Below are 26,806 nucleotides of genomic sequence, written 5' to 3'. Positions count from 1 at the left end.
AAGACAGCAGAAGGTGGTGACTGGGGAATCTCTCTCTACTAACAATCTTTTTTGAAATGCCAAACCTAATCAGCTGGAGTTGGCATTATCCCTTAGACCTCTTTCTTGTGTTGATGGCATAGAGAAATGAGTTGCCTTGCTCATAAATGAATTGTGAGACAGCTTTATTTTGAATTACCACATTTAATTCTGCTACTGATATAATTCGTTGTGATAGAATTAGTACAGAGCTTATTTAGTTTTCTCATTCCAGTGAGCTGTACAATATACCTGTCTGAAGAAGACATTCATTCAAGGAATACTATTTTTAAAAATGTCATTATTCTGCCTCTCAGATGGAATTGGAGACCTCAACATCAATCTGATCCCTCTATTCACTAAATACAGTATCTCAAAATATTCAGTGTGCTGCATAGCAATATAGCAATGGGATAGCAATTATAGCAATAAGATCTGTCCGCTTGAGACTGTTTCCAACATCTGTTGCAAATACATTCCCAAAAGAGCTGGACCGGTAAGACGTGAGCAGAATGTATTTAAATTATCATGTTCTGGTTTGTCAGATATGCCTTGAAAATACACAATTCTCTCTGTAAATACACTACCCAAGTAAATGCCCCTTTAGGTATCTTTGCTCTCAGACTGGATTTAAGAGATACAATTATTTAAATTTTTTAAATCATTTTGGGTTGTATAGCTTGTAGAAGAGATGGCAAAGAGGGAATATTGCCAAAAGAATTGGGGTAAACCCAGAGGCAGTGCTGGTAGCAGAAAGCAGATACAGTTACTGCTGTCAGAACAGGGTAGGATGAAAATGCAAAGGGGTTTGGGGATAGAGGTTTGGACTAGGCATCCAGCTGAGCTGAAATTTACAGGTTCTTAAAAAGAGCTCATCTAGCTGTGAATTATTATATTCATATGAAATGTGCTAGCAAGGGCAGACCTGACGTTAGGTCTTTCCACTCCTGTTTAATTTAAAAAGACTGGACCTAGTTACAAAATAAGGGACTCCATTTCCTGTGAAGTACACAAATCAACATCGGAAAATTAATATCAGAAACACTAACGTTTTTGATTTTAGAAATCACTCCATCAGTTCATTTTTGTTTCCACAACATCAGACACTTTTAAGAGTCAGCTGGACAGGGTGTTGGGACATTTTGTCCACACTGTGCTTTTGCTGAGAAACGTTGGGCTCGGTCCCATCCAACCCGATACTCTATGATTCTATGATTTTACCATTAAAAGCTAATTTAATGTAGATAAAAATCAAAATTTGTGTTACAAAGTTGTAGAAACCAAATGAATTAAATTTGATCACAAGTAAGTATCTGAATTATCTTGTGTATAACTTGTCATGTTGGAGTTTTCATGCTATGTTTTTGAAGACTTAAGTGGTGCGTTGGCTTTTTGCCTGCCAGTTGTCGTGTTTACTCCAATAGGGTTTAGACAAACAAGCAAAAAGCATTCATTTTTGTAAAAGATATTTATGTAAATTGGTTTTGAAGGAAATAAATTTTTCTCTGAGTTATGTGCAAGTAAACATAACATCATTATGCCTGTAAATTTGACTGAGCAGGGCTGAAACAGTCCAGACCTCTTGACAGTTGAAAGTGAAATGTAAGATTAAAGTAGTCAAACTGGTAATGTAATTTTTATCTTAAAATAATTAGATTTCCACCTGTCTGCGGTTCCAAATAATAAGTGTAAAAGCTTTTCAAGGAGTTTGTTTAATTTTTGGCGTTATTTCAGCTCTCTTAAGAGCTGTCTAGCTGGCTTCCTGCTTTAATAGCTGCTGAAAGTTTCTTGAACTTGTGCAGACCTGCTGTATGGTTACTGGGCCATCTTAGCCAGTCTCCTTATCCCTTCAAAGGGTACTGCTTGTAGGAAGGTGATATAAAAATTCCTTTTACCACATGGAGGTTATGTGACCACCATGTAGGACCAGGCCAAACCCCTGTAGTACAGGGATCCCAAAAGAAGCAGTGGTGACAGTCCTGAAGCAGTGAGGGGAAAAAAGAAATTAACTCATCATGAGGGATGAATTCAGGAGTCCACACTCGCCTCTGGGGCTGGATTTCTTTAGCAGTCCTTTGCCTGAGGTTTAGTCTGGGGAGATGTTTTTTCACACATCAACAGCAGCATGTAACCCAATAACATTAGTTATTGGTGCTGATGTCTGCATCTTTCCTCATTAAGTAGCTTAAGATATGCCTAATTACTTAATGCTAATCACAGAGGCTGAAGTGGAAGAAGATTATGTACCCAACCATGCATATAACATATGTTTCTAATATGCATGTAAGAAAAATTCATACTCTGTCACAATACATATAATTGAAATATTGCTTTTGTAGAAAAGGAGATACAAAGTACAATTTCTCTTACTGCTACTTGTCCTTTTCTTCCAGCATGACACTGCATGTAGACACACTAATGTTCTTCCTTTGACTGGTGAATCCAGACATGGCAAAAACTTAGAACAGGAGGATTGTGTCCAAGTGCTTTATCAATTTATTTTTTCTTTTTGGCTTAGTTGTTGTATCTCTGAGCTTCATTCATGGAACTGAAAGCAAAGAATTAGTAATATTTTTGGTGGTTTTGGTGTATTTTTGCAATATTAATCAACAGGTAAAAATGGTTACTTGAATTCCAAGAGCTAGAAGATTGTTTTCATGCAAAAGCACTGTTCTTAAGTCTCAGCTCATATCCAAATAAAAGCAAAAATGAACATAGTGGTGATTGATGTTTCCAAAAGATGTCTGCATTAAATATAATGGATATTGAGAACCTTGGATAAAAGTGAAGTGTTGGTAGGTACTTGCTATATGTAATTATTTTTGCTTGTACTACTAATTTGCAAACACCTTTTTGACACCACAAAAATATCTGTGAAAGTTGAGCTGGAAATAATTTCAATTATCCGACTGAATTTGATTCGCTCCCTCAAAAGATTGGGATGACAGGCTTTACATCTTTGTATGATTTGTACTTTGTACTCTTGCTTAATAGTCATCCTTCCCTTGCATCTGGTGCATGATCTTATGGAATTCTGAGGCTTGTAGTATCTTGTCTGCATTTGGTAGTGGTGCTCCCAATGGGATGGGGTTGCATACTAAAAGCTAATACCCCATATCAGCTACGGGAAGGTCATGACCTTTAGAATGATTTGTGTTGAACCCACTTCCCACAATACCATGTCTTGTGAGGGATCCTGAAGAATCACAATGCTTTAGATTTACATTTGGATTCCGTACAGTTCTGCTGCCAATAGACAGCAAGGCAGATTGAAATGGTTTGCTGTTAACACCATCAAAATATATTTTCAGTGAAAGTCTTGGGTAATCGAATCTGCAATTTGTAGCAACAACCTTATGAGCAAAATGTCACATACGTGTTTTATATCTGTCATTTTAAAATGTCATACACATGTTTTATATCTCTTCTGCTGCTTGAGAATGTGATCAGCTCTGTAGAGATGCAGCCTGCACTTTGGATTTTTCAGGATCATCTCAGTTTAACTTTTTCAGCTCTTCTAGGAGATCTGATTGCCTTGAAAATCTTTTAGAACACACTCTAATCTTCCTGCTGTCTCACCAGTCCACTTAACCTAGGTTAGCTTTGGGCTCTTCATCACTCAAAATATCGCAAATGCACTTCACGTGATTTGGAAAGGAATCATCATGGTTGTTTGCACAAAAGAAAACCAGTATTTTTTCCCATCAGACATGTACAATAGACCCAAATGAAAATTCATATGTTGAAAGCTGCTTCCTCAAACAGTGACAAAAAGTAGTCATGGGCGAATGAGAGCTCAAACACTTCAGTCGTACTTAGTTCCACAAATAGGTTTCACTTTTGTTCAAGCTTCCTGTATTTTGTGAGCTTCTGTGTGTTCAACAGTGCGCTATGAACAGCAGGAACAGTTACTTTAATTTTGTGATCATGTGGCAAAGCAGTAAAATATCTGCAATGTATTTCATGGACAAAGATTCCAAACTGTATAACTTATTTCAACAGGCAAGCAGTCCTACAACAGGAACAGCTCCCAGGAGTCAATCCCGGTTGTCAGTCTGCCCCTCCACTCAGGACATTTGTAGGTATGTGCTGAGAAAAATATACTCTTATCTGGCTGATATTTGTTAGTTGTTTTTATTAAATGTTATGTAGCTCTTGCTTCTGCTTAACTTTATTCATAATTGACATAGACTTTAGTTTTCTTTTGATCTCTCTTTGTTTTGGTTTTGTTTTTGCTTTTTAGTCTCATGTTTTTCTATTAAAATTCATGTTCTCATTGTCATCCTTTTTTTTTCTTTTTTTTTGTAATCTCTCTTTCCACCCACCTTTACCATTTCCATCCCTTTCCTTTGCTTACTGCTTTGTCTAGATCTACTACCTTGCATGATTTGTCAGAAGATGAGCTTGAACATGCAACCCCTGTCATGGTGCTGGCTCCTTCTAATAGGGAGCCTGGTGGTAAGAAGCACATAAAACGAAGGTTTAGGCTGAAAAGAGAGACTGGAGAAAATGGTGAGCACACAGAAAAACAAGGAAAGGGGAGAAACTGTAAATTGCATCCTGAGCCTCCGAGATCCAGCTGGAATGCATCCGATTCATCATCATCTTTGGATGAGAGTCAGTGGGCTCAGGCTAGGAGAAGAGCAAGAGAAAAGGCCAGGATGGCCAGGAGAGGGAGAAGAAACAATAGATCATGCAGTAACCAGGATGGCTCATCAAACAATAATGCTGTTGAGCTTGTCACCTTGGGGACAATGGGAAAAAAGAAACAAGAGGTATCTGACCCTGAGAATCCTACTTTAAATCACCGGCGAAGGATTCCAAGGCTTAAGGAATCGCAGTCTTCAGCATCATCTCAGGAAGCAAGGATTTCCTCAAGAAGATGTGGGAAAAGCAAAGGCAAAAGCTGCCACAGAGATCGGCAGCCTGCACCTTTCCTTAGACACATGAAGGACTCCTTTGCAGAGGCAGGCTCTGGCAGCGATGCTCGGGCAGTCCCAGATAATGGAGCACCTGCTGGGGCAGGGCCCACTGTGCCTCATGCTGTTCAGAAGCCTCCAGTACTGTATGATGACTGGTCTGATGATTTAGAAGTATGCAGGTTAGTCCCTAATAAGAAGGATTTAGCATTCTTAAAAGGAGTTTCTCCCTGCCACAGTCTGAGTGCCTTTCCCTTGACTGCTTTCTGTCCCTATTTCTCAGTAATAAACTGCTAGGCAGGCCACAGGAAATAACACAAAAACCTTTGCTACAGAGAAATTAGCATATCTCAATCTGAAGACATACTTCTCTTATTTAAAAAGAGTAATCCTACAAAGGAACCAAATGTTTGTCTTTGCTCCATGAAGATGGGCCCACTTTGTCCTCTGGCTGAGTATTGTTGTGTTTTAAATGTCCAGCCAGAGGCAGAGAATGAAGCAGAGTGTCAGATAGCTCAATACAATGGGATATGGAGCTTTTCATCCTTAAGTGATCAGTTCAAATCCAGCTTTGGTCCCTCTATGTCATTTTTCAATGACCTATATGAAATAAATTTCTGGTCTTGATTCAGTGTCCTCCAGAGTTGCCATTACCTCAGGAATCCCGTGGATGGTGCCTGCAGAACATTGTCTCCAGTGCGGCATAATTTGTCCATGACTTTGCAATGCCAAACATCTCAACACTGTGAAGGTGTATGAGCTGTTAGTTCAGTCACCCCTCACAAGGACTGGAATAATACAAAAGGATGATTGGGCAGAATAAGCAGTAAAATAAAAGCTTTGGGGAAGAAAAAGCAACACCAAGAGTTCTCTTTAGTTCAGAAGTTCAGACTTCTGACAACCTGATGCCCTTGGTGTGAAGCATGCAACCAGAAGGTAAGGATTTTACCCTGGAAATGAGAGCAAGTTAGACACTTCTGGGCTAACATCCAAATTTGGACTACACAGCTGGGAAGGCTTGAGTTACTTAGTTCAGTGGTAAATGAAAATGCACCATCCCTTAAGTCTAACAGAACCGAAACAAGTATTTCCTTTTTTTCTCTCACCAAACTTGTGAGCCAGCATTGACTCTCATCTACAAAGTGTCAATCAGGCTTAGTTTCTTCATATGGTAACCCAAAACTTCTCACTTTTCTTTGCTGGGAAGAATTTGTGTGGAAATGTAAACAGAGGATGAGGAAGTTCATGATGCCACATCATGCAATTTCACAATGTGCTTTAACTTAGTAAAACACTGCAAAGATCCTATTTCTGAAAAGAAAAAAGGTAATATGCAGTCCTTTTGTGCTTTTTCACAGCAGGAGATATAAGCCATTACTAATGCAGCTGGTGCTATGCACTCCTTGTACTTACCAAGCAAAAACGCACCTTTCTATTGTCTGACCATTGTCTGTCATAATAATTTAAGGTTCTTCCAAGTTCAGCTGTGTTTGTGCATGAGCTTGTGTATCAGGAACAGGCTTGGGGTCTCTCTGCCTTATAGAAACACAAGGAAACAGCAGCAGAGGTGACCATGTTATTGAAATGTATCTAGAGGGCATGATGCAGACGTGTGCACAGGTAACTACAACAGCTTCAGAGTTCTTAGATTTCTGAACTACCCAGTCTGCATGTATTGAAGATCCCCTGTAGTACACACAATACATACAGAACAGGTAATTTAATCATTATTAAGAACATAAGCTACCCAAAACCTGAAAAAAAATACTTCAACATGGGTCTTCATAGGGGCTTAACTATACTGTAGTAAAAAAAATACACAAATAAATAAATAAATGTGTGTGTATATATATACACACATACTATATATATATAAAAAAATAAAATTCTGTTATTGCCTTATGTAGATTAGTCCTAACTGTTGCTCAAATCACCAAACTTAGAATTTACTTTCAGATGGAAAGTAGATTCCAGTCTTTTGTTTGTCTTCTCAACCCACTGAATTTCATTATAATTTTTCAGGTGCTTTTTGCAAGACTTGGAGTTTGGTTCAAGGATGGACCTTTTGGGTGCCCATGCAGACTTTTCAGCCAGGCTCTTGTTTAGTTGAGAAAGGTTGAAAACTTTTGATATGTATGTGCCTCTAGGCTCACTATCAGTGGAGGTGTTCTTTTGAGCAACCAGCATTAAACTCAATGTGGTTGATAATGAGACCTGTTCTGCAAAATTTCTCAAGACGGTCATAATCGCATTTTTCTTCATGTCAGGGATAATGCTATTTTTTTGTCATCGATACGATACATCGTTATGGTACATCATTATCAGATGTATCATAGTGACTGTAATACATCTAGGAAAAACATTGCAAAATCAAAAGCAAGTTAATTTTTCATAGCTAATAGGTTGTCTTAATCAGTTTGCAGACAGCTGAAGAAAAATGAAGACATGTTTTTACTACAAATTCAGACTGTAGTTTCTGTTTCTCAGGACAGGTCCATGCACTTCATTGATTTGTCTTCTGTGTTACAGGGTTTTTTCTCAAATTCACAACCTCCCATCTGAAACAAAAAATAAATAATTACGTGTCAATAGACTTCTGCAGATATACACCACTTTTCTGCATGAGAAATAAAAAAAAGGAGGGTGGTTTTGTGATGTTTATTCTAAGACTAGGTTAGCATAGCTGGTTGTGATGTGGAAAATTAGTTTTCCTGGGGTGTTTCTTCAAGCTTTTCATCCTAGCTGTTCATGTGTTTTAATTGATATGACAGCACTGGCTGAGAGGAATGGCCCTCACCTAAATGGGATTGCGTGGAAATAGCAGAGGACCGGGGATCATAAACATCTCTTGGTGACAGTTATTTTGTCTTTAAGTTTCTGGCAGCTTCTTTCCTTCATTTCCTCATGTATTGCTGGCAGTTTCTTCAATCTGCATTTAGCAGCATGAGCAGGAATGTGACAGGATACGCCCAGTTCCAGCATAGGTGCATTAGTCAGATAGAGTACCATTGTGCAATATGTTCTTCAGCTAGTCTGAGGGGAGCCTCTTGGTCACTTCAGCGAAATATTTCCCCTTCTAGTGTCACTGATTCTTTCCAAAATGCTGAAACAATGTCATGGCATCAATGCTGACCTGTACAGTCTCTTCCCTGAACTACTTTCTCCTGGAGTCTGTTAGGAAGCAAGGTTTCTTCTGAGATACAACATAAGTTCTGGCCATGCTGAGTTGTTTTGGCACCTAATTTTATTTAATTTTTTTTTAAGATTCACAGGATATACTTTCTAAATCATACAGTTAGATTCCCCTTTTCCTAAGTTGCCCTTTGTCTGAGATTTTCTACATATATAATTTATCCTGGAATTTGCCATGTGGCTTGAGACACAGTCTCAGAAATAGCTTTCTTTGGTCTGCATGTGGATAATCTCCCTGAAGGGAACAGCCCTGTATTGGACATGACAAAGTGAATGGATTGTGAGAATTTAGTCACATGGATTTTCACATGGAAATTACTAAAAAAAGAAAATTGGTTAGTTGATATTACCACTAGTGGACCATAAGTGCTTTATGTATTGATTCTGAATATATCTTGTGGTATTTTTATTATTGATTATATAGTTGAAAGATATTTTATGTTTGACTAGTTAGGCTTTTGGTGTAAAATCTTTTTGTAGTACTGATTCAGTCGTTTCAGGAAAAACACATGCACTTACATAAAGTGGAGTTCCTCACTTTGAAAAAAAGATGCTTATCGGAAGTTGAATTTTGTTTTATTGGACTCTGAATGACTCCTTCTGCAGTCAGGTAATGGCAGGCCCTCATTTGAGGAGTAGGGCATGTGAGAAAACAGGCAGGGAGGGGAGGAAGTAAAGGAGGTTATGGAGTTGATTCATGAGACCTGCAGAGTATATTTCAAGCATAATTTTTAAAAAACAGTTTTAAAAATCTAGTGTGTGTTAATTAAAAGGCCATTATAAACTTAGGAAAAGAATAATATGGCACTTTTGTGTGTTAGGACAATTATATACGGGAAGAAATAGAGTATATATTGCATATGACAAGAGGCAATATGATTATGTAACTTGTCTCTGTGAAATCAAGTGCTGCAACGGGTTTTTTTTCCTTAATATTATTTAGTATAAATAAAAAAAATCCTTCATGAAATTATTTACATTCTGAAATATTCATGTAGGGGAATGCTCACAAAATCAGCAGAGAGGAAGGTGGTTGGTAGGAAACAAATCCTTGGGGAAAAAAAAAGAGAAAGTTGAACAGAAGAGATATATAGGTTCAAATTCTACCACTGAAATTTAACACTCATTCTAAACACTTATGCTGAAACCTTGATGTTGGATCCAGTGAATAAACTGTAGTGCAGAAAATGTAGACTTGAAATACCATCCAGAGCCCTCTAAAATCACCATAAAATGGAAGAAGCTCTAGTTCCAGACTGGTGTTTGGCTGGAGGGTTTTTAACCTGTTTCTCCCTGGGATGTTAGTGTGTACCTTGTGGTCTCAGGATGACATGTTCCTTAGGAGCTGTGTCTCTGAATCCTGCCCTGCATGTTCACTCCTCACCCCTTCCTTGAAAATAACTGTGACTCCTGCTTACTTTCCCATTCAGATCTTTACTTTTGCAAAGTGACTTTTTGATAGGAATCTCCTGCTTTTTGAGGAATCTCCTCCTCTGCATGATGGTCTGGTGGTTCATCAGTCTTTGAAGCAGTATGAAATTCTGGTTAATTCTGTTCTCTGCCTGATGGTTCAAATCTCCATCTGTCACCTCTTCAGCCATCTGGTTATGCAGTCTCTTTTGGAAGCTCTTCATGATTCACATGGATGCAAGGAGAACCAAAGTAAGACAAGCATGTCTTTGTTGTGATTAGGATCACTTATCTGGGGGAGAACTGAGTCCTGGTTTCTGCTTGTTTCTCTCAGAACTTATTATTATTTTTAATGAAAATAGGTGAAATGGCACAGCTTCCTTAGAAAGTTACCCTCAGTTTTAGGGGTCCTGTTATTGCATACTTAAAACTTGCATATTTTCTGTATGGAGTTTAGTTCCTTAAAGCTTTGACTTTCATTAGGTGGGTGGGAGGAAATCTTTATCCTGTTTTAAGATGTGGTCCCTAGTTCTTTGAACTTGTTCAGTGCAGTAAATCTTGTCAGACACATATCTTGCACTAACAGCGCATCTGAGGCAGCAATTATTTGTAACTCTTTAGATATCCTATTTATCACCTATAAAGGAAGATTAATAGAAAGACAAGAAATGTTGACAAAATAAAATATTTATGTGCTTTCGCTAATGTTGTTTGCTCTTGGGTCTCTTACAAATTCTGACCACTTTTGCAGAAATGGAGAGAAAGCTTTACCTAGGTCCTTATGAAATTCCACTAGTGTGGTGCAACATTTTAAAAATGGTTTTTCCTCTAGTCAGGTAAAGGCAGCTGACTGTGGAGCATAATGGAAGGGCAGGAGTGACAGGGAAGAGATATACAAATGGATTACATTTGGTATGGAGAATTAATGTGCTTCATTCACACTGTGATTAAGTGGAGAGGAAGACCAATTTGTCATTTAGATTACTTTGTGATTTAAAAGTGAAAAGAATGGAAATGAGATTTAAAAAAAAAAAGAAGCCTGTAAAATGAAAGCACGAGAAACACGGCACTCTGTAGCCTATTGCAGGGTGGACATATTCAGTGAATTTAACCTTTTTTTTTCCAAGTGATAAACTATGCATGAGCAGAGTTTGATATTTTTGTGGATGCTTTTTATGAATGACAGTTACTTGCTGTGAGTTGTGAACAAAGTTGTTTAGTTTTAGGTTCGAACTGTCTAAAAGTACTGTAAGCACTTTATAAATTGGCAAAAGAGAAAATGACCTTTTTTGGACTGAATAGTTTTCCTTAGAAAAAATCAAACAGTAGTGACAGCAATTTTGTGCATCCTTTTGCAGTCCTGGGGAATTGGATCCTTTTGGTCCAATTAAGATAACCTAGGAGCTCATGGCATTTCATGCTGGCAGCTAATACTCCTCACAGCCAAAAATCAAATCCAGAGATTCACTTGCTCCAACACTTTTCAGCTCTGCTGTTTCTTCCTGACTAAGCTCCCTTTAGCAATAGTGAGATAGAGTGATGAGATGTACCCACTGAACAGAGTAAAAATTTTTCTTTGCATAACCATTATGAATTCATATGTGCTTTCCAGTGAAGGGCCAGATTTAACTGCCTTTTTAATAATTTCTCACCAAAAATAATACTTCTGGAATAGGCATTGTCTTCCTGGAGCATATTTATATGGAGAAAATATTTCCCTCTTTTATTAAGGAAATCTGTTAAAAGTTCGAAAGTATTTCTCTTGTACTGGTATTCTTCCATCTTCAAGAAAATGACATTATGGTTATTAGGCATCTGTGTTCATTCAGTTCACATTGCCTAGAAATTGCATCACAGTTGCTGTAAGCGTTATGCAGTCACAAGGCTGTAGCTTGTCCTAATTTTGTGAGTGAAGGGGCCTCCATTAGTGCTTTAATTCAGATAAGAAGCCTGCTTTTGAAGCACATCTGATCAGCATTACTTTTCCCCTGGTTTAGACCATGCTGAGAATTTGTCTCAGGGTTCTTCAGCTGTATTCCCTTTGAGTGTATTCCTGGTCCAACTCAAAATCAGTTTCAAATCAAAGAAACGCCACCCAGATGTGTCTGGTGTAGATACCCCAGGTTTTAGCACTAGCTGTTTTCTTTCAACTGATTTGCTACACTTTCACTGTAATACTTGTTAGCATGGAGAGCACCCAGAATATTAAAGAACAATGCAGGCTTTACATAATTACATCATTTATAGCCCTTAAGCATAATTGTACATCATTATGAGTATGCCCGTGCCCCCATATACATTTCTATTTTTTAAAGCCTCAGAGGCATTCCCCTACATTGTACATTTGTTAATGATAGTAAAATCTGATCTGGTGTATTTTTAAGGAAGTCTATAAAAGCATCTGTAGCTAAAACCCCTGGTCTATGTGTAATGGCCAGAAATCCTTAAAAACTCTACTGGGTACTGAGATAAGGTGCCAGTTGCAAATATGGGATCCACAGAAAGAGTTCTGGTGGTGCAGAATTGCTGTAAACACTTTTCCACCAGCGCTGCTCCTAGTGACAATGTTCTTAATGTGGCTTGAAGCAGAAGCAGGGACATGCTGATTGATTCTTGTTCTTTATCACTTTCCTTTGGCAGTAGTCATTCATGGGAATCAGCTGGACAGATGCTGTCACAGAGGAGCACTTGCTGGCTGGGTAGGAGTGGAGCACTAAGCCTCACAGGACTCCTGCAGAATAAGTGTGTTTTCCACTTCACTACAGAGGCACAGGGATCAAACTATTTTCTTAATTTCTGAAGTCAGGTGGATTAGTGAAGGACAGGTTAGGGAAACTGCTGGGTTTCCAATGAGGTTGGAGATTTGCAGCTGTTCTCTGTAATGAGAGTAAAACTGTTAACTGCATGTGAAGAAAAAGCTACAAATCTGTTGGAATCTGCCTGTATCTCTAGCAATAAGCAGCTTAGATGCTAACCATCTAGATTGCAATTTCAGTTGCCATGATTTTGCCAGAATAAATAACTGTTGGGAAAAACTGAAAGTCTTCCAAGTGATCTTGTTCCATTCTGATTTTAGACCTTTTAAACTGGGATTATGCTTGTCTGTATGGAAAAAAAAATATCTTAATTTGATGAGAAGTGAAGGTTAGTCATCCAAGATAGCTCTTGCTGTTCTTCTTAAAACTAGCCAAAATCCAATGAGCATAGGAATGCCTACAAGTTGTAGACTGTTTTCATACTTCTCTTTCTGCCTTTTACCTTTTGCAATGAACAGGACCGTGGAAAAGATGGGAAAGCAATTCATAGTCATGGAATTTAAGACAGTATGACAACAGTACTTTCTGAAGATGCCTCACTTCTGAGTGTTTTCTTTAGCTGCATCTCATTATGTTGATCTGATAAGAAATTCCTTTTGTTTATATATGTGTGATGGCAATATGTTTTGTTGGGAACATACAAGAGCTCTGTCTGCAACAGTTTTTATATGAATTATGAAAAATCTTTCACAGTGATTTTTTCAGTGTTAAAATTTTGGGGTTTTTTTCCTGCAAAATATTTTTCTTAATTTGTTGCATTATATGTGAACCTGCTGTTTAAGGACATCCTTTAAAGAATTTTTGTGCGTTTTTTTTCATCTCATATATGCACAGTGTTGGCATTAATTTCTCTGTTTGGTACATCTGTTAGCTGAAGGTGGTAGAAACAATTCTGTGCTAGAAAAATATGTGCTGGGTAACTAAAATACTGGCAAATAAAGCAAAAACTTATACATAAGGATGACAGCCCTGTTAGAATATTAGTTAATAAGGACTCACAGTGAGTTTTATTTAAAGAAATACAGATATTCTGTGATCTCAATGTGTAGGGTTATGTTTGTAGGTGTATACACATACACAAAATTTTGTATATCTGAATCAGAAGATCAGCGCATGGCTCATCTATCCTGTATTGTCTGGTGTACACATGATTCATAGAGCAAAAGCTCTATGGAGTCCTGTGCTCATCTTTTCCCCTGGAAAATAAAGGTCCTGTTCATAGAGAGGAATCTTTAATGCACTAAGCTGTCAAACCTTAAAAAAAAAACAACCCAAAAAACAAAACAGGCTCAGTTTTTGAGGATTTGGTCAAATTACTTCCTTCCCCTCCATTTCCAGATAGTCAAAGGTGTTTCTCTAAAATGAAGGCCATTTATGGAGTAAAGGACTAAAAAGTTGAGAAAAGCTGAGCATGTAAACTCTGTAGATGTGTCTGAGCAGCTAAAACTGCAGCTATTAGCAATGATCAGTGCTGTACTACAACTTGTAAATAAATCAGTATAGATTTAGCAAATTATATGTTTTTTACTTTATGGTAAAGAGTGTTTTTGGTTTTTTTTCCATTCAGTTAATTTCTAAAGTATGCAAACAAATTTTACTCTCAGGACAAGTTCAGTGCACTAAATAATCAATCTGATGCATGAAAGTTTCAAACAGTTGTGATCATTTGACAACAGAAAACTAGAATGAAAGTTCTCTGCCTCCAACTTGGTTTAGATATGATTCAGGTGTGCCTGTGGTTTGTATCCCTACCTCCATTCTGTTTTCACAACAAACTTCTCAAAACCATTATTAACAATTTGCTCTCTATAATTTGTGATGATTATGATGTACATTATAGATGAACACATCAAAGAGCAAAGACACACAAAATTGTGGTTCAGTTCTAACAGCTGAGGAAGACAGAGCAAGTTATCTGCTCCAAGTCTTTAAAAGATGTTTAAGCATTTAGCCAACAGTCTGTTACCACAGGTGTTGGGCACCAAAAAATCTTTAGACTGTCACTATGAGTTTAGGTAGCACAAATGTCTTTTAAGCTAATTTCTTCTGGTTAAACAAATAACAAAGACTTAAATTGCATCAAAGAGACCAAAGAGTGTTCAAGCTAATGAAAGCCATGCCTTTGGTCATTTTCTCTGGACTTTAATTCCTACTGAAGTTTAATTCTCATTACATATTTCATGGTTAAAATATAAGCTGAAAAAGGCCATTAGAATATTTAGTTTGAGCTTCTTCATACTGTAAGTTCTTAGTGTCACCCTGTTATTTATACCATTGTCTTGTGACTTATGTACAAGGAAAGCCCAAATAGAATGTATAATGAGTGTAGTGTTCTTCTGTAGAAGTATTTATACTAAGGATTATTTCTATTCATTTCAAATTTGCAGTGTCACTTTATTTGAAGATCCCATTGGAATTTTAGGCTTGTATTTTCGGTAGGTCTGAAAATAATTTTAAACAATCTTGGCAGTAGTGAAAAAAAAAAGACTATTGGGTACATAGCTTAATTGTCTAATTTCTAAATAGTTTAAATGCTAAGGCTGTAAAATAAATTATGTATGGCTTGAATTTAAATGAACAAAGAGTGCTGGTCTTCCTTTGGGGAATAGCTTTAATTTAAAAAGAAAATTATGTTTTTTATGAAACTCTCAGTTGGGAATGCATTTGTTAGAATATAACTATTCAGTGTTTTGAAAATATAGTTCTGTTTAAGCTAGAGGCTCAGTAAGAAATCACCATATAGGCAATTCCCATCTAAGAACTAAGCTGCTGATGCACCTAGCTCAGCTGGATTAGTAAAGACAAGACTGTAAATTGAGTTCTTGTAAAATGTGTCTGAAAAAATGAACATGTGCAAGAAGGAAGTTGTGGGTAATTTGTTCTCCTCTTCACTGCTGGGGGGCATGAAATCCTGTGTGAGCACCACTGAAGAAATTGAAACCTGGCTTTTGTGGACCAGGTGTTCAGAGCTTCATTTATCTGTTGGATTTTTTTTGGTCTCTTTATTTCTGTATGTCCAGCAAAGCAGCTTTGTTCTGCTTTCCCATTATCATAGATTCATTTTCTCGTGGCTCTGGGCTACATTGTGGAAGAATAGTGGAGCTTCCAGTTTTGATCTATAGATCTTTCCTGTAGACTTTGGAATTTCCTGCTCCCCTGCTCATAGACATGGCAGCCTCAGAGCTGTGCAGTAGCCAGTCTTGCCTGGGACGTCTTTGCCAGGTTACCTCCTGACATACGTCAGGAGCTCCTGTGTGAGGAAGGTCACCCCTCTTCCCTCAGCTGCCCAGTAGGAAGACAACCACATCCTAGGGCTCTCCTACCCCTTTTCCTACCCCAGGAGTGGTGCAGTCACAGTTTTTTGTGTAAAAGGGTGTCATTCCTCAGATGTGTTCAGACACTTCTGCATCTGTGCTGTCTGAGGGTGCCATTCCTACATTTCTAAGGCCTATGTTTCATTTGTGTGACAACAGGATCTGTGCTGTTATTGCTACTTCTCTGTTTTGAAATAGCATTTCTCAGGCTTCAGCTTTTGGGGGTTTTTCCCTCTTTTTCTCTTGCATGCCACTTCAGACACTCGTTAGGCCTTGGGTGCTTTGTTGTGTTTTTCTAGGTTGGGGATGGGAGAGAATTACTCTTCATTGAGGTGAACCTCCTTAACTTCAAGTGTTTGGTTAAGCCTTCTGCTCGATGTAGAGATTTCTCTGCCTTCAAAGAGATGCTTGCCAATAAATTATTGGGTGAATGTTTTCCTGATGTGATCAGGAGACTGTTTGGAAGAGGGGTAGATCAGCAGGACATCTGGACATGTGTCACAGAAGAAACCCTTCAGATGATGATGTTAGAACACTGATCACTTCATGCAAAGCCACAACATGAAAAGCTCTGTATCCCATCGTGAGGTAAAACGGTTCAGGGACCAACCTCTGTCTTAGGGTCTGCTTACAGAATAGTTTTTGTTTTCCCAGATAATGCAGCTGTCTGCTTCATAGGGAGAGTGAAGAATGAAAAAATTGACTTTTCAATACCTGCCTCCTAAAAAGTGTGCATGTGTGTACACACTGTGCCATATGCATGACTCCAGAGTACTCAAAACTGCTCTGTGATTCTTTTAGTTGTGTAGCTCCAAAGAGATATCCTAGGAACTTTTTGTACTTCTCATGCTGGATATTTTCAGCTTGGGTTAGATTTCTCTACCTTTGAGGATTTTATTGGCATTACTCACAGACCAAGAACTATTCCGTTCTGGTATTTGCCTTAAAGGTTTTGCCATGCATAAAAGGGAAAAAACTGTTATTTCTATTGATTCACCTTCAGACCACATAGAAAATTCAAAGAGAAATAACTAAGTGAAGAGAAATTACTAAATGGCAGAAAGGAACAAGGAATATGTTCCTGGGCCTCCATCTGAAAGGTCATATACCTGGCATCTTTTGAATGTCAAGCCTGAAGATGAGAAAGCAGTGTAAATAAGCCAGTGCCTTTGCATTGCTGGTTGGCAAGTTGCCTTACTCGCTCTTGCTGTCCTTCCTGTCAGGATCTGTCACTGTGAGGGAGATGATGAAAGCCCCCTCATCACGCCGTGTCGCTGCACGGGGACCCTGCGCTTTGTTCACCAGGCCTGCCTGCACCAGTGGATTAAGAGCTCGGACACGCGCTGCTGCGAGCTCTGCAAGTACGACTTCATCATGGAGACCAAGCTCAAACCTCTCCGGAAGGTAGGGTGTTTTGGGGTTTAATTGTCCTCAAGTGTCAGAGCTCCAGAATGGCTGTGAAAAGGGCAAGCACTTTTAAAGAAACGTCTGTCCAAAATGGCTTTGTAGTTGCTGTTGTTATACAGTCCCAGTGATTTTATTCTTACATTTAAGTTGGTTAATTTTCAGCAGCAGAGAACTTGACTGAAGACTCTCTTTCATGACACATACAATATAAATGCACAAATAATAGTCTTTTGTTTTAGACTTTTTATCTTCAGCTTTTTGGTATTGGTTCATCTGCCTATTTCATGTTTTGCTCTGAAGTAACACGGTCCAGTTCACTCAGTAATTTTTACATGGAGCCCATAACTTTAGGTTGAGAATGATGCTTATACCAATGTGGAGACAGAAGTTATAAAGTAACACAGTCAATTTAGCTGCATCTGTTGTAGCTGTTACACTCATGGGCAAATTAATCACTTCTATATTAAAATTAGTTAATGGAATTTAAAATACAGGGTGACCTTGCATCCTGAATGTCATATGTATGTTATCTGCACTCGTCTGTTTTCTAAGATAAATCAATATAATGTAACACAGACTGTCAGTATAGGGGAGGTGAAGAGTTTATTAAACATATGTGGCTCTGTTTTCCTTGGAGTGGATGATTTCTCTCCAAATTTTTATTTTAACGTGCTCTCATCCTTCTGGAGTTTTGTTGAATCTTTGAAGTTTGAGTCAATCTGGAACTGGGCAAGTTTTGATTTAAAATAAATTTCAGAGTGAGAGCCCTTGACAAACATGTAGAAACTATTGCTTATGACTACCATTTGCCTATATAGTAGTGTTTTAATGGGAAAAGACATTTTGTTTTTCTCGGCCTTACACAGGTAGCAGTAGTTCAGAAAAAGGAGAACCAATGGAATTCCTTCACATTTCCTATTCAGAGGAATTTTCTAGTAAGTCCCTGGTGATAAAACACTTCTGAAGAGAGAATTTGCGCTAATTTGGCAAGCAAAGCTTGTAACAGAAAAAGACAGAGTTCTCAAATGCCACGTAGATCTGACCATGTAAGCTAGAAATTGAAACAGATGTAAATAGAAAAAAAAGGTGGCTATAAACTTAATTATATTGACTTTGATTTTAGTAATTGCGGATATATTTTAACTAATGTGACAGGATGAGTGAGATAATTGTATAAAAAACCCTGCCTGTTGCACATCTTTGGGGTATTTTTTCAGTATATATGTTTCTATTTTCAAACCAAATTGCTTTAAGATCTAACATCTAACAAGTACTCTCACAACAGTTATTTTTCTCAAGAGAATACACCGATATTGGTATTTTTAACAAAAGCCTTTTCCTGGTTTTGTTAGATAATACAGCATCTTTTATAAAAGGGAAACAAGATTTATAGCAATCAAGGAGAAAAGGAATGAAAATTGTGCATAACTCAGTATCAGAAGTAGGCACTTTTAACTCTGTGTGTGGTCAGTGCCACATCTCCTCCCCCATTTAGAGCAGTAATGCAATGGCTGCAAGTCTGTAATTTCTTAACTGAATGATTGCCACCTTATTCAGCTTATCATTGGTTCTCAGGTATGTTTTAGATTTCTGACATTGAAAAGATGAACCTCTTCTTTCAGGCAGGATATTTTTGTTTCTGCTTAAAGCAGTACTCAAAAGTAGTTTATCTGCCTGGCAGTCTATGCTGGCAACATTCCTCCCTTCAAATGCAATGCTAACAAATATCTGTATGTGTTGAATGGACTCAGCATACAATTGTAAATCCTTTCTTATAAGTCACACCCATTTCAGAAACCAAAGTTTCCAAAGATTTCAAAGTTAAAATTAGTTGTCCTTTGGCATTTATAGCATTCAGCTGTGACACCCTTCATGTGTTACATTTAATTAAACATATGATGCTTACTAAGTGTGAGCCATCGCCATCATTCACAAATTTATGAAACACTAAACAGTTTATGAGAAACTGTTTTGCAAACCAGGTGTTTTGACAGCTGTAGCAAAGACAAGGTAAGGGAGGAAAGAGTGATCATGAGACCGGCCATATGAGTAGAGCTGACTGGTAAATTTCCACCCAAACATCCTTTATAAAAATCACTGAAACTGTTTTGTTTGGGTTTTGTTTGTTTGTTTGTTTGTTTGTTGTTGTTTTTTTGGTTTGGTTTTGTTTGTTTTGTTTTTTTTTTTTGGTCAAAAACTATGTATTTTGCAAAAGTGGAAAGTCCCAGTGGAACACTGTCAAATTTCTTGGCAGCTTTTATGAAGCCCAAAATCTCACCTTTGGGGCACTCCTTGGAAGTCTGTTTTCAAAAGATTGGCACAAAGGGTGATTACCAGAGACTGAACTACTGTGGGACAGGCAGCTCCTAACACAAAGCTCTCCACAATCCTGTCTCCTTGATGCAGGATCTGAAAAGCATTAGAGACTGGGATTTCCAGACCTTGAGAGCTTTGGGTTTTGCTAAGGCTTGGTTCTGTGCTAGACCTCAAGAGCCTTCAGGCCCCAGCACTAAATCTGGCCTGTCTGCAATGAATCAAAATTTCCAAACTTCTGACATTCTCTTGTCATGATGGCAGGGACATTATGAGTAGTTATATCTGAAAACAAAGCAATTCTTGTCAACTTTGTTGGATGCTGACTGGAACAGCAAAATTGACCCAAAAACAATTATTAATTTTGCTAATAAGCTTTGAGGAATTCTGAAAACAGATTTCTTTTCAGTGCTTCCTGAACAGAAGATGACATAATTTGTTTCAAGAAAGGACTGCCTTTTCAATTCCATAAGAAACTAATTTATTAAACAAATAAAAAGGAATTTGTTTCCCCTAGAGTGAAAGTTCCTGGCCAGCTCCAGATGATGCAATTTCCATTGGACCTGGCTTTGAAGTAACATTCTACAAGTGGAAGGGCTGCATCTCTTAACCAGTTCTGAATTTTTGATTCTTAATCTCTCTCATCGCTCATGATAAGAGATTCTGAAGTTTGGTTACTGACTGTGCCTTGTTTCATTATGATGAATTTTATCATAATGTCTTTTTAAAATTCCTACCGCTGGTCTCCTGAAGGGAAGAATTTACAGACTACCAAACTTAATTACAGAAATCTATACTTTTGCATTTTGCAGTATCACAAAAGCATGATTTAAATATAAAACAAACTATTTAATTCAATAGTTAATTACCATCTTTATTTATGCCTCAGCCTTTCATGCACCCTCAATGTTTCATAACAGATTTTTTATCAAAGTCTAAGGTTTTATAGCACAATTGTTTTAGAATATCATGCCATATCTGTTAGCACCCATAAGTGATAATGTAGAGCATACTAAGTTAACATAAATTAAGATAATTGCTATTAAATCAATAGGTTTGTGCCAATGTGCAACAGTTATTTAATTAGAGAATCCCTGAAAGCACCAGACATCAAATAAAACTCAGTTTAATCATTTTAGTGAGTCTTTGCATTGAGGTAATCCTTTTAAGCATTGATCAACAGACATTGCAAGTGTTTCATACATTTGGACAGGTCTAATTACTCAGCTCAAGATAAATATAGAGATTAAATATTAATCATTGCTTAGTGTTTCTGGTTTATTTCTCATGGTCTCTGTTACATCTGTCTGTCATTATAAATAATACAGCTGCATTTGTAGCTTTGCCTCTCAGCATCTGCAACCCGTGATGCAGAATTTATAAGGTGACTTTATCACAGAAGGAATTAGAAAGTGGTGAGAAGCTTGTGTGAGTTCCTTATTGACCTTGCTCAGGTAAAACATTTTTTCTTTCAAAAAGATGCAATCCCAGAAACTAGCACCTGCATTTCATATCTCTTGAATTTGGTGTTTGAAGACTAATAGAAACAGAAATTAAATGAAAATACCGTGAGTATGAAATGGATTAAAGTAAATTAAAATGAGCTTAAAATGGAGAAATGCCTTTAAATAGAGATTTCTCAACAGTGTCTTCCTATACTTCAAAATACTTTTCATATTTAAATTTTTCTATCCATTTAAGATGTCTGGTGTCTGATGCGATGTCTTACTTCAATGCATAATCCTAACAGATTTTGTGTGGTGTCAGAGATGTCTATTTTCTCTCTCAATTTTATTTTTGAAATGATTTACAAATAATGTCTTATTTATGTGAGGCATAAGCAATATTGCACATTGTTACCATGTGGTTGCTCTTGGTCACTAAGGAAGAGCAAGTCAATTTTTTTGTTTGTAGAAGCATTATGTACCAGTTGAGCTTAATTTTCTGTCTGATAGAAAGGGTATCTGAATTTACCCCTTTTAAAAAATAGAGGACTGGGAATTTTCTTTAAGTACAGAGTGATATGTTTCTATTAAATTAAACAGAAGCAAAAGCAAATGCAGATAACGAAAGAAACTTGATCTTATTTATTTTGAATGTGTACATATACCTTCTAAATGCTTACCACTCTTGTATTCTGTATTTGCTTATATGCTGATATAAAAAAAATCTGGTATCATGCCTGAAACATTCAGTGGTGGCAAAATAAGGGTGGGTTTTTTTTTTACTTTTGGTTCAATGGTAGCTGGGTAATTCATATTTACATTCCTTATTTAAGGGTATGGTGATCACTGCCAAAAGTCATAGAACCTGCAGAGAAATTTCTGTGATATACTGCTATTAAATCAAAAGTGCTTGCCATTAGAAACTACTTCTGCCAGAGTAAACTCAGAAGTGACCACAAGAGTTGCACAGGAAAAAAACCCCAAACTTTTGAGCAGTCATTACCACAGTGCTTTGATTCTTCTTCCCTGTGCTGTGAGGTATGAACCACCTGGCTTTCTCATCACTTTTCTAATAATGCTCATGATAAGAAGTGGTACCAAATATTGCATAGGACTTTCTGTGGGACTAGTTTCCTTTTAACCCAATTTGATGAATATTTTGCCATCCTCAACATAGAAAGAGCTCCTGCTTTTTTTTTTTTTTTTTTTTGAGTTCTGGTGCAGTTACATATTGTCGTCAAGGCAACCTGCTCCAGTGTTATCTTTCTTCCAGTAAACTCTCTCAAAACATCAGTAGCCTCAAATAATTGCCTGCAATATGTGGGGTCAGACACTTCACCAGTATGCACAAAGGCACAAAGCTATTACTTTCTCGTTGGCTATCATGTCATTATAGCAAATAACTTTGGGCTCAAGGGACAATGTGTATATTAAAGCTTGTAAAGTAAAAATAATTCTATAGCATTTATATCCTGTTCTGATGCCCTGGGGATGCAAGGGACTACTTTGTTCAGACAGTTGTATTCTTAATTTTTGAGGATAATAGAGCATTGCTGCTAATTTATCTGTATCTAGATAGCATGCTGTAGTTCACAGAATAATGCTATCTTGCCTTTTCTGCCACAAGAGCAATAATAGAACTTAACTTTCTTATAGTGGTAGAATTTGTGCTAGCCTGCCATCTCCGTATGTCTTTCTCTTCCATTCAAAACTCAGCTTTATTCACACAGCTGTTCCAGTTCCCATGGACTTCTGACAAAAGATTCTCGTACCTCTTACCTTGAAACCATCATGGCATACCCTTAGGCTTGCTAAAAGTCATCTTACTGTGATGCTTTGCTGGGACACCCCCATGTGCAGCATCCTTCATGGAGGTGGAGCAAGATGTTTGTACTGTCATTGCTTTGAATTTGCATTCTTTTAAGAAGCAAATGAAAAATATACAAGAAAATTAAATGAAAACTGTCCTCTTCTAATTAAATGCCAGGAACCAAATTGGCTACTTCTGCTGTTCAATAGCATTTACAAAAGCAAAGGGAATTTGGGAGATTGTTCAGCTCTGGGTATTAGTAGTGTTATCCACCATCGCACAGAACCACGAACGTGAGCTCTGGGAGATACAAATCTTCTGTGCTTTCTGAGGCTGAAATAAACAGTCTGATTTGAGCTGTTTTACAGATGCAACTTGCATCAAAAGATTCAATTTCCATTTTATTTTGAGAGCCCTATTCCATCCTGCAGTTCATCAGCCTCTCTCTTATTTTTTAAGAACTTGGGATCTCCTTTTCATTTTTTTTATTTCAGCCTTCTCGGTGTTTTGTTTTACAGCTTGACCTCATCAATAGCTATAGCCAAGGAAGGGCTGGGAAGCTGAAGCATTGAAAATAATTAAGAGAATCTCTGGCTTTACGAATAAAGAAAGTGTAAATGGAATGCTGACACAAAATGTATAGCTAGTGATAGGAAATTTAAAGAGCATAATCAATCCAAGCATTGACCTAAACCAGTCACTGTTATTGATGGATTTTTCTAAAAATGCCATTTTTACCTTTTAATTTTGAAGTAGGAACTTTACCAGCTCCCATGGGAGAGGGCTGCTATTCATGATCTGATTAATGTACGTAACTATCTGTCACATAATTAACACATACAATTTGGTTTTTGCCTCAAATTTATTTTGCCTGGGACCTATTGGTGTGAGAATGATCTGTTCACAGGTTGATTCTTGCTTTCTGGTGGAATGCATGCTAAAAATGGCTTTTCTTTAACACAGTGATGTTCTCTTGAACACAGAAATTCCAGTAATGGATCTAAATTATGATCAAAATGGGATAACTTTTAGTTTATTCAGGTTTGGTGGTTTTTGTTAATTTAATTTTATTCCTGTAGCATTTTATTAAAATTATTGGGAAAAAATTAAAATTTCCCCCTTTTGTCAGAATGAATAGCTTCCCTTAGCTCTTTACTAGAGCACTAGGCTGTAGTTTTGTGTTAATTACTGCAGCTTTCCTCAGCACAAATTTCCTCTATTTTATTTTTATTTAATTGGATTGAAAGAATCTCTCTTGTGGGAAAATTAAAAGACAGAGAAGGCAACTGTAGCTATACATTGGGAAGTCAGTATTCTTGCTAAAGCCACATTTATAGATAATTAAAAGCATCAGCTCCTCTTTTTAATCTTTATTTCATGGCCATTCAGACATATGCATAGATACTGTATAGATAGCTGCAAAAATAGGATATGTCTAGGTATGTTTAAACAACAATGTATTTAAAAATACCATGGTTTTGGCAAAAAAAGGACATTTAAACCAAACCACATCTTTGTAACAATTTGGACTGATTCTCAGCAGGCTGAACAATCTGACGTTGACGAAATTAAGCACTGTGATGAATACTGGAGAGAACGCGATTGAAGTAAACGCTCTCTAATAAAACTGTGATCATAAACTGCAGCTATGGTTTAGGTACCTAAAACAACAGATCTTCAGAGAAATTCCCTTCAATTGGACATGACTGAAAGACTAGAGGAAGTGGAGAGGTGTACAAAACTGTCATAGGATGTTGGTCTCCAGCATGTTGCTATATCCATTTTTCTAATTTCTCTCCTTTTCCAGTTTCTACCATGCTGTCCGAGCCTTCTGTCCACGTCCATCACACTATAAACACCCAGATGTGCAAAGGGAACCCATCCCACTTGGTATTCAAAGACAGAGGCTCAGGCACAGACTGCTGGGAGATGGTTTGTTACGGCTCCTGTAGTGGAGAAAGGACTTGTGGTTGCTTTGACCCCAGCAGAATCCCTCTCAAATTCACCACTGAGCCTGTCTCATGGCTGCTTTTGTATTGCCTAAAGAATATATACCACAAAATGCAGCAGCCCCACCTGCTTTGGTTGGAAAGGGAAATCCCAGCATAACTGGTCTTGCAGCAAAATTATGGTCTGTGCTCTTGTGGTATGGCACGTCGATTGTTTTTTTTATGGTTTTCTTTGTGTGTGTGTGTGTGTGTGTGTGTGTGTGTCTAAGTTGTTGTTTGAGAACCAGACTATGATTTAAAGGTATTTGCTACTCAGTGACTGGAGCAAACGTCATGCCTTCAATTAGATCTGCTGCTCTTTTGGAAATACAGACTAGACAGAGGCAGGGGTCGACAACTGCTAAAAGAACAAAAGTGACAAACTAGATCCCTTTGATAGAATGATTGTAGAAATACTGTTAGGAGAGCAGACAACCACAGCATCTGTTTCTGTTCTTGCTAACCGTGATAAAAGTTAATGGAGACATAGATTCTACCCCTTTTATCCATGTTTCTTTATGGGTTACCAACATGTAGCTTGTTTTTTGATTTTTGAGTAATAAAGGCATGTGCCCAGGTATCTGAAGTAAATATTTTTGAGTTCTACATGGGTGCCTGTTGTTCTTAGTACAAGGAATTCCCCATAGTTTTAGATTATGGTGGTAGTTCACTCTTGATCAGTGGTTTAATGTTTTTCCTGCAGTTTATCTGTTAGGATTATCTTTTTAGATAAGGTAGCTGAAGTGTACTGTGCTTGGAGGTAATGATCTTTTTCTTAAAGGTCTTACAAGCCAAGAAAAGAAAAAGTCATTGTAAAAGCGGAGTTCATGATAGCACTGAAGGCTCTATTGAACAAAAAATTGGTTAATGTCTTTCCAGCGTTCAAAGAAGATACTTGGAAACTAAACACTTTGTCAAGTACTTCTGCATTCTATATATTGATGTAAAGCAATTTCTAGCAGATGGGAGCTAGAAAGAGGCTCCCAATATGGAGAGATTATGCTATAATTACTTGCCACGGGGTTTCTTTCACATCTCTGAAGCATCTGGTGTTGGTCTCTATCTGAGACACAGAGCATTTGATGAGAGGGACATGAGGTCTGGCTGTTCCTGGGTCTCCAAAGCATAGCATTTTTTTTGGTTTAGTCTGTGTTGGGATCATTAGGATGCAGGTACTGAAGTTCTTTTAGTTGGTAAATGACAAGTATTCTCAATACTACTTCCATATTGCAAAAACAGCTACTTCATTTTAGAAATTATATTCTTGAATTACTTAATTTTTACACTTCTTAATTTCTACACTTCTCTTTTACACTTTTTAAGGGTTTTCTAATTGATGTCATGCACAGCTAAAAATTGCATAAGCTTGTGACGAGTCATACTGATTATATCACTTAAGTCCAGCTGTTTTAATTGTCACTTAGAAAAGAAATAACGTGCCATCTTGATTATGATAAAACTGAATTATTAGTTCTTTGCAGGTGATAATCTTAAGGTGTTTATCAAAGTAAGATTTTTCATTATGTATTTCTTTTATTACTCTACGTATGCATATCACACAAAAGTGAATTAAGTGTGTTTGTCTTTAGAAATGAAGCCATTTCTGGTTCAGTTTTAAATTTTTAATAGGTGTTTTAAATACACCACAGAAATTCTCTTGAATTCTAGCCACGTTTGTTTAGTATCTCCTAGGCACAGAAACAGATCTTCGGCAAACTTCAGACAGGTTTGCCAGACAATGATCTGTGCTAAAACATCCAATGGGATAACTAGATCAAAGTAAGGTTGTGCACAGATAGGGCCATATGATGCACCAAGTGACATGGGATTTTAAAAATTCATTTTATTTCCCTGTTCAGTGATTATCATAGCAGGGGTCTAGTTATGGCCTTCTATTCTTGATCCTTAAAAGAGTTTCTTCTCTGGGATACATTTTTGAAAAAAGGCCATGACAAATATTGACTGAATCTGCTCAGTTCTTCCTTCTCTTTGGATGTGTCTGGGAAAAAGAACACAGTGTGGGTGTTTTCATGGCTCAAACCCTTCTCTTGTCATACATCAGACCTGGCACATTCTGTTGGACTGTCTGAGGGGCATTTCTCACCTTTGAGCAGGATGTGGGGACACATGCCTTGTCCTTTAAGACACAGTCCCCACAGTACAATCTGTAACCA

The 26,806-nt window shown here is 37.5% G+C and overlaps 1 protein-coding gene across 2 annotated transcripts in view; it reads left to right on the top strand.

Annotated features, from left to right (window-relative positions):
- The window catches only part of MARCHF1 (membrane associated ring-CH-type finger 1), a 297,172-nt gene that overhangs the window by 257,445 nt on the left and 12,921 nt on the right, over nucleotides 1–26,806 (top strand). Inside the window, exons 11-13 of one of the 2 annotated variants that reach the window (XM_069013621.1) lie at nucleotides 4,021–4,100; nucleotides 4,388–5,119; nucleotides 16,893–17,073. In XM_069013621.1, coding sequence (XP_068869722.1) covers nucleotides 4,021–4,100; nucleotides 4,388–5,119; nucleotides 16,893–17,073 — 993 coding nt within the window. The remainder of the gene's footprint in view (nucleotides 1–4,020; nucleotides 4,101–4,387; nucleotides 5,120–16,892; nucleotides 17,074–26,806) is intronic. The other variant, XM_069013622.1, reaches the window with a different exon arrangement.

Source organism: Aphelocoma coerulescens, chromosome 4 (assembly GCF_041296385.1).
Source record: "Aphelocoma coerulescens isolate FSJ_1873_10779 chromosome 4, UR_Acoe_1.0, whole genome shotgun sequence".
In the NCBI taxonomy this organism is placed as follows: domain Eukaryota; kingdom Metazoa; phylum Chordata; class Aves; order Passeriformes; family Corvidae; genus Aphelocoma; species Aphelocoma coerulescens.
Note: the sequence above shows the minus strand (reverse complement) of the source record. Positions and strands in the feature narration are given on the sequence as shown.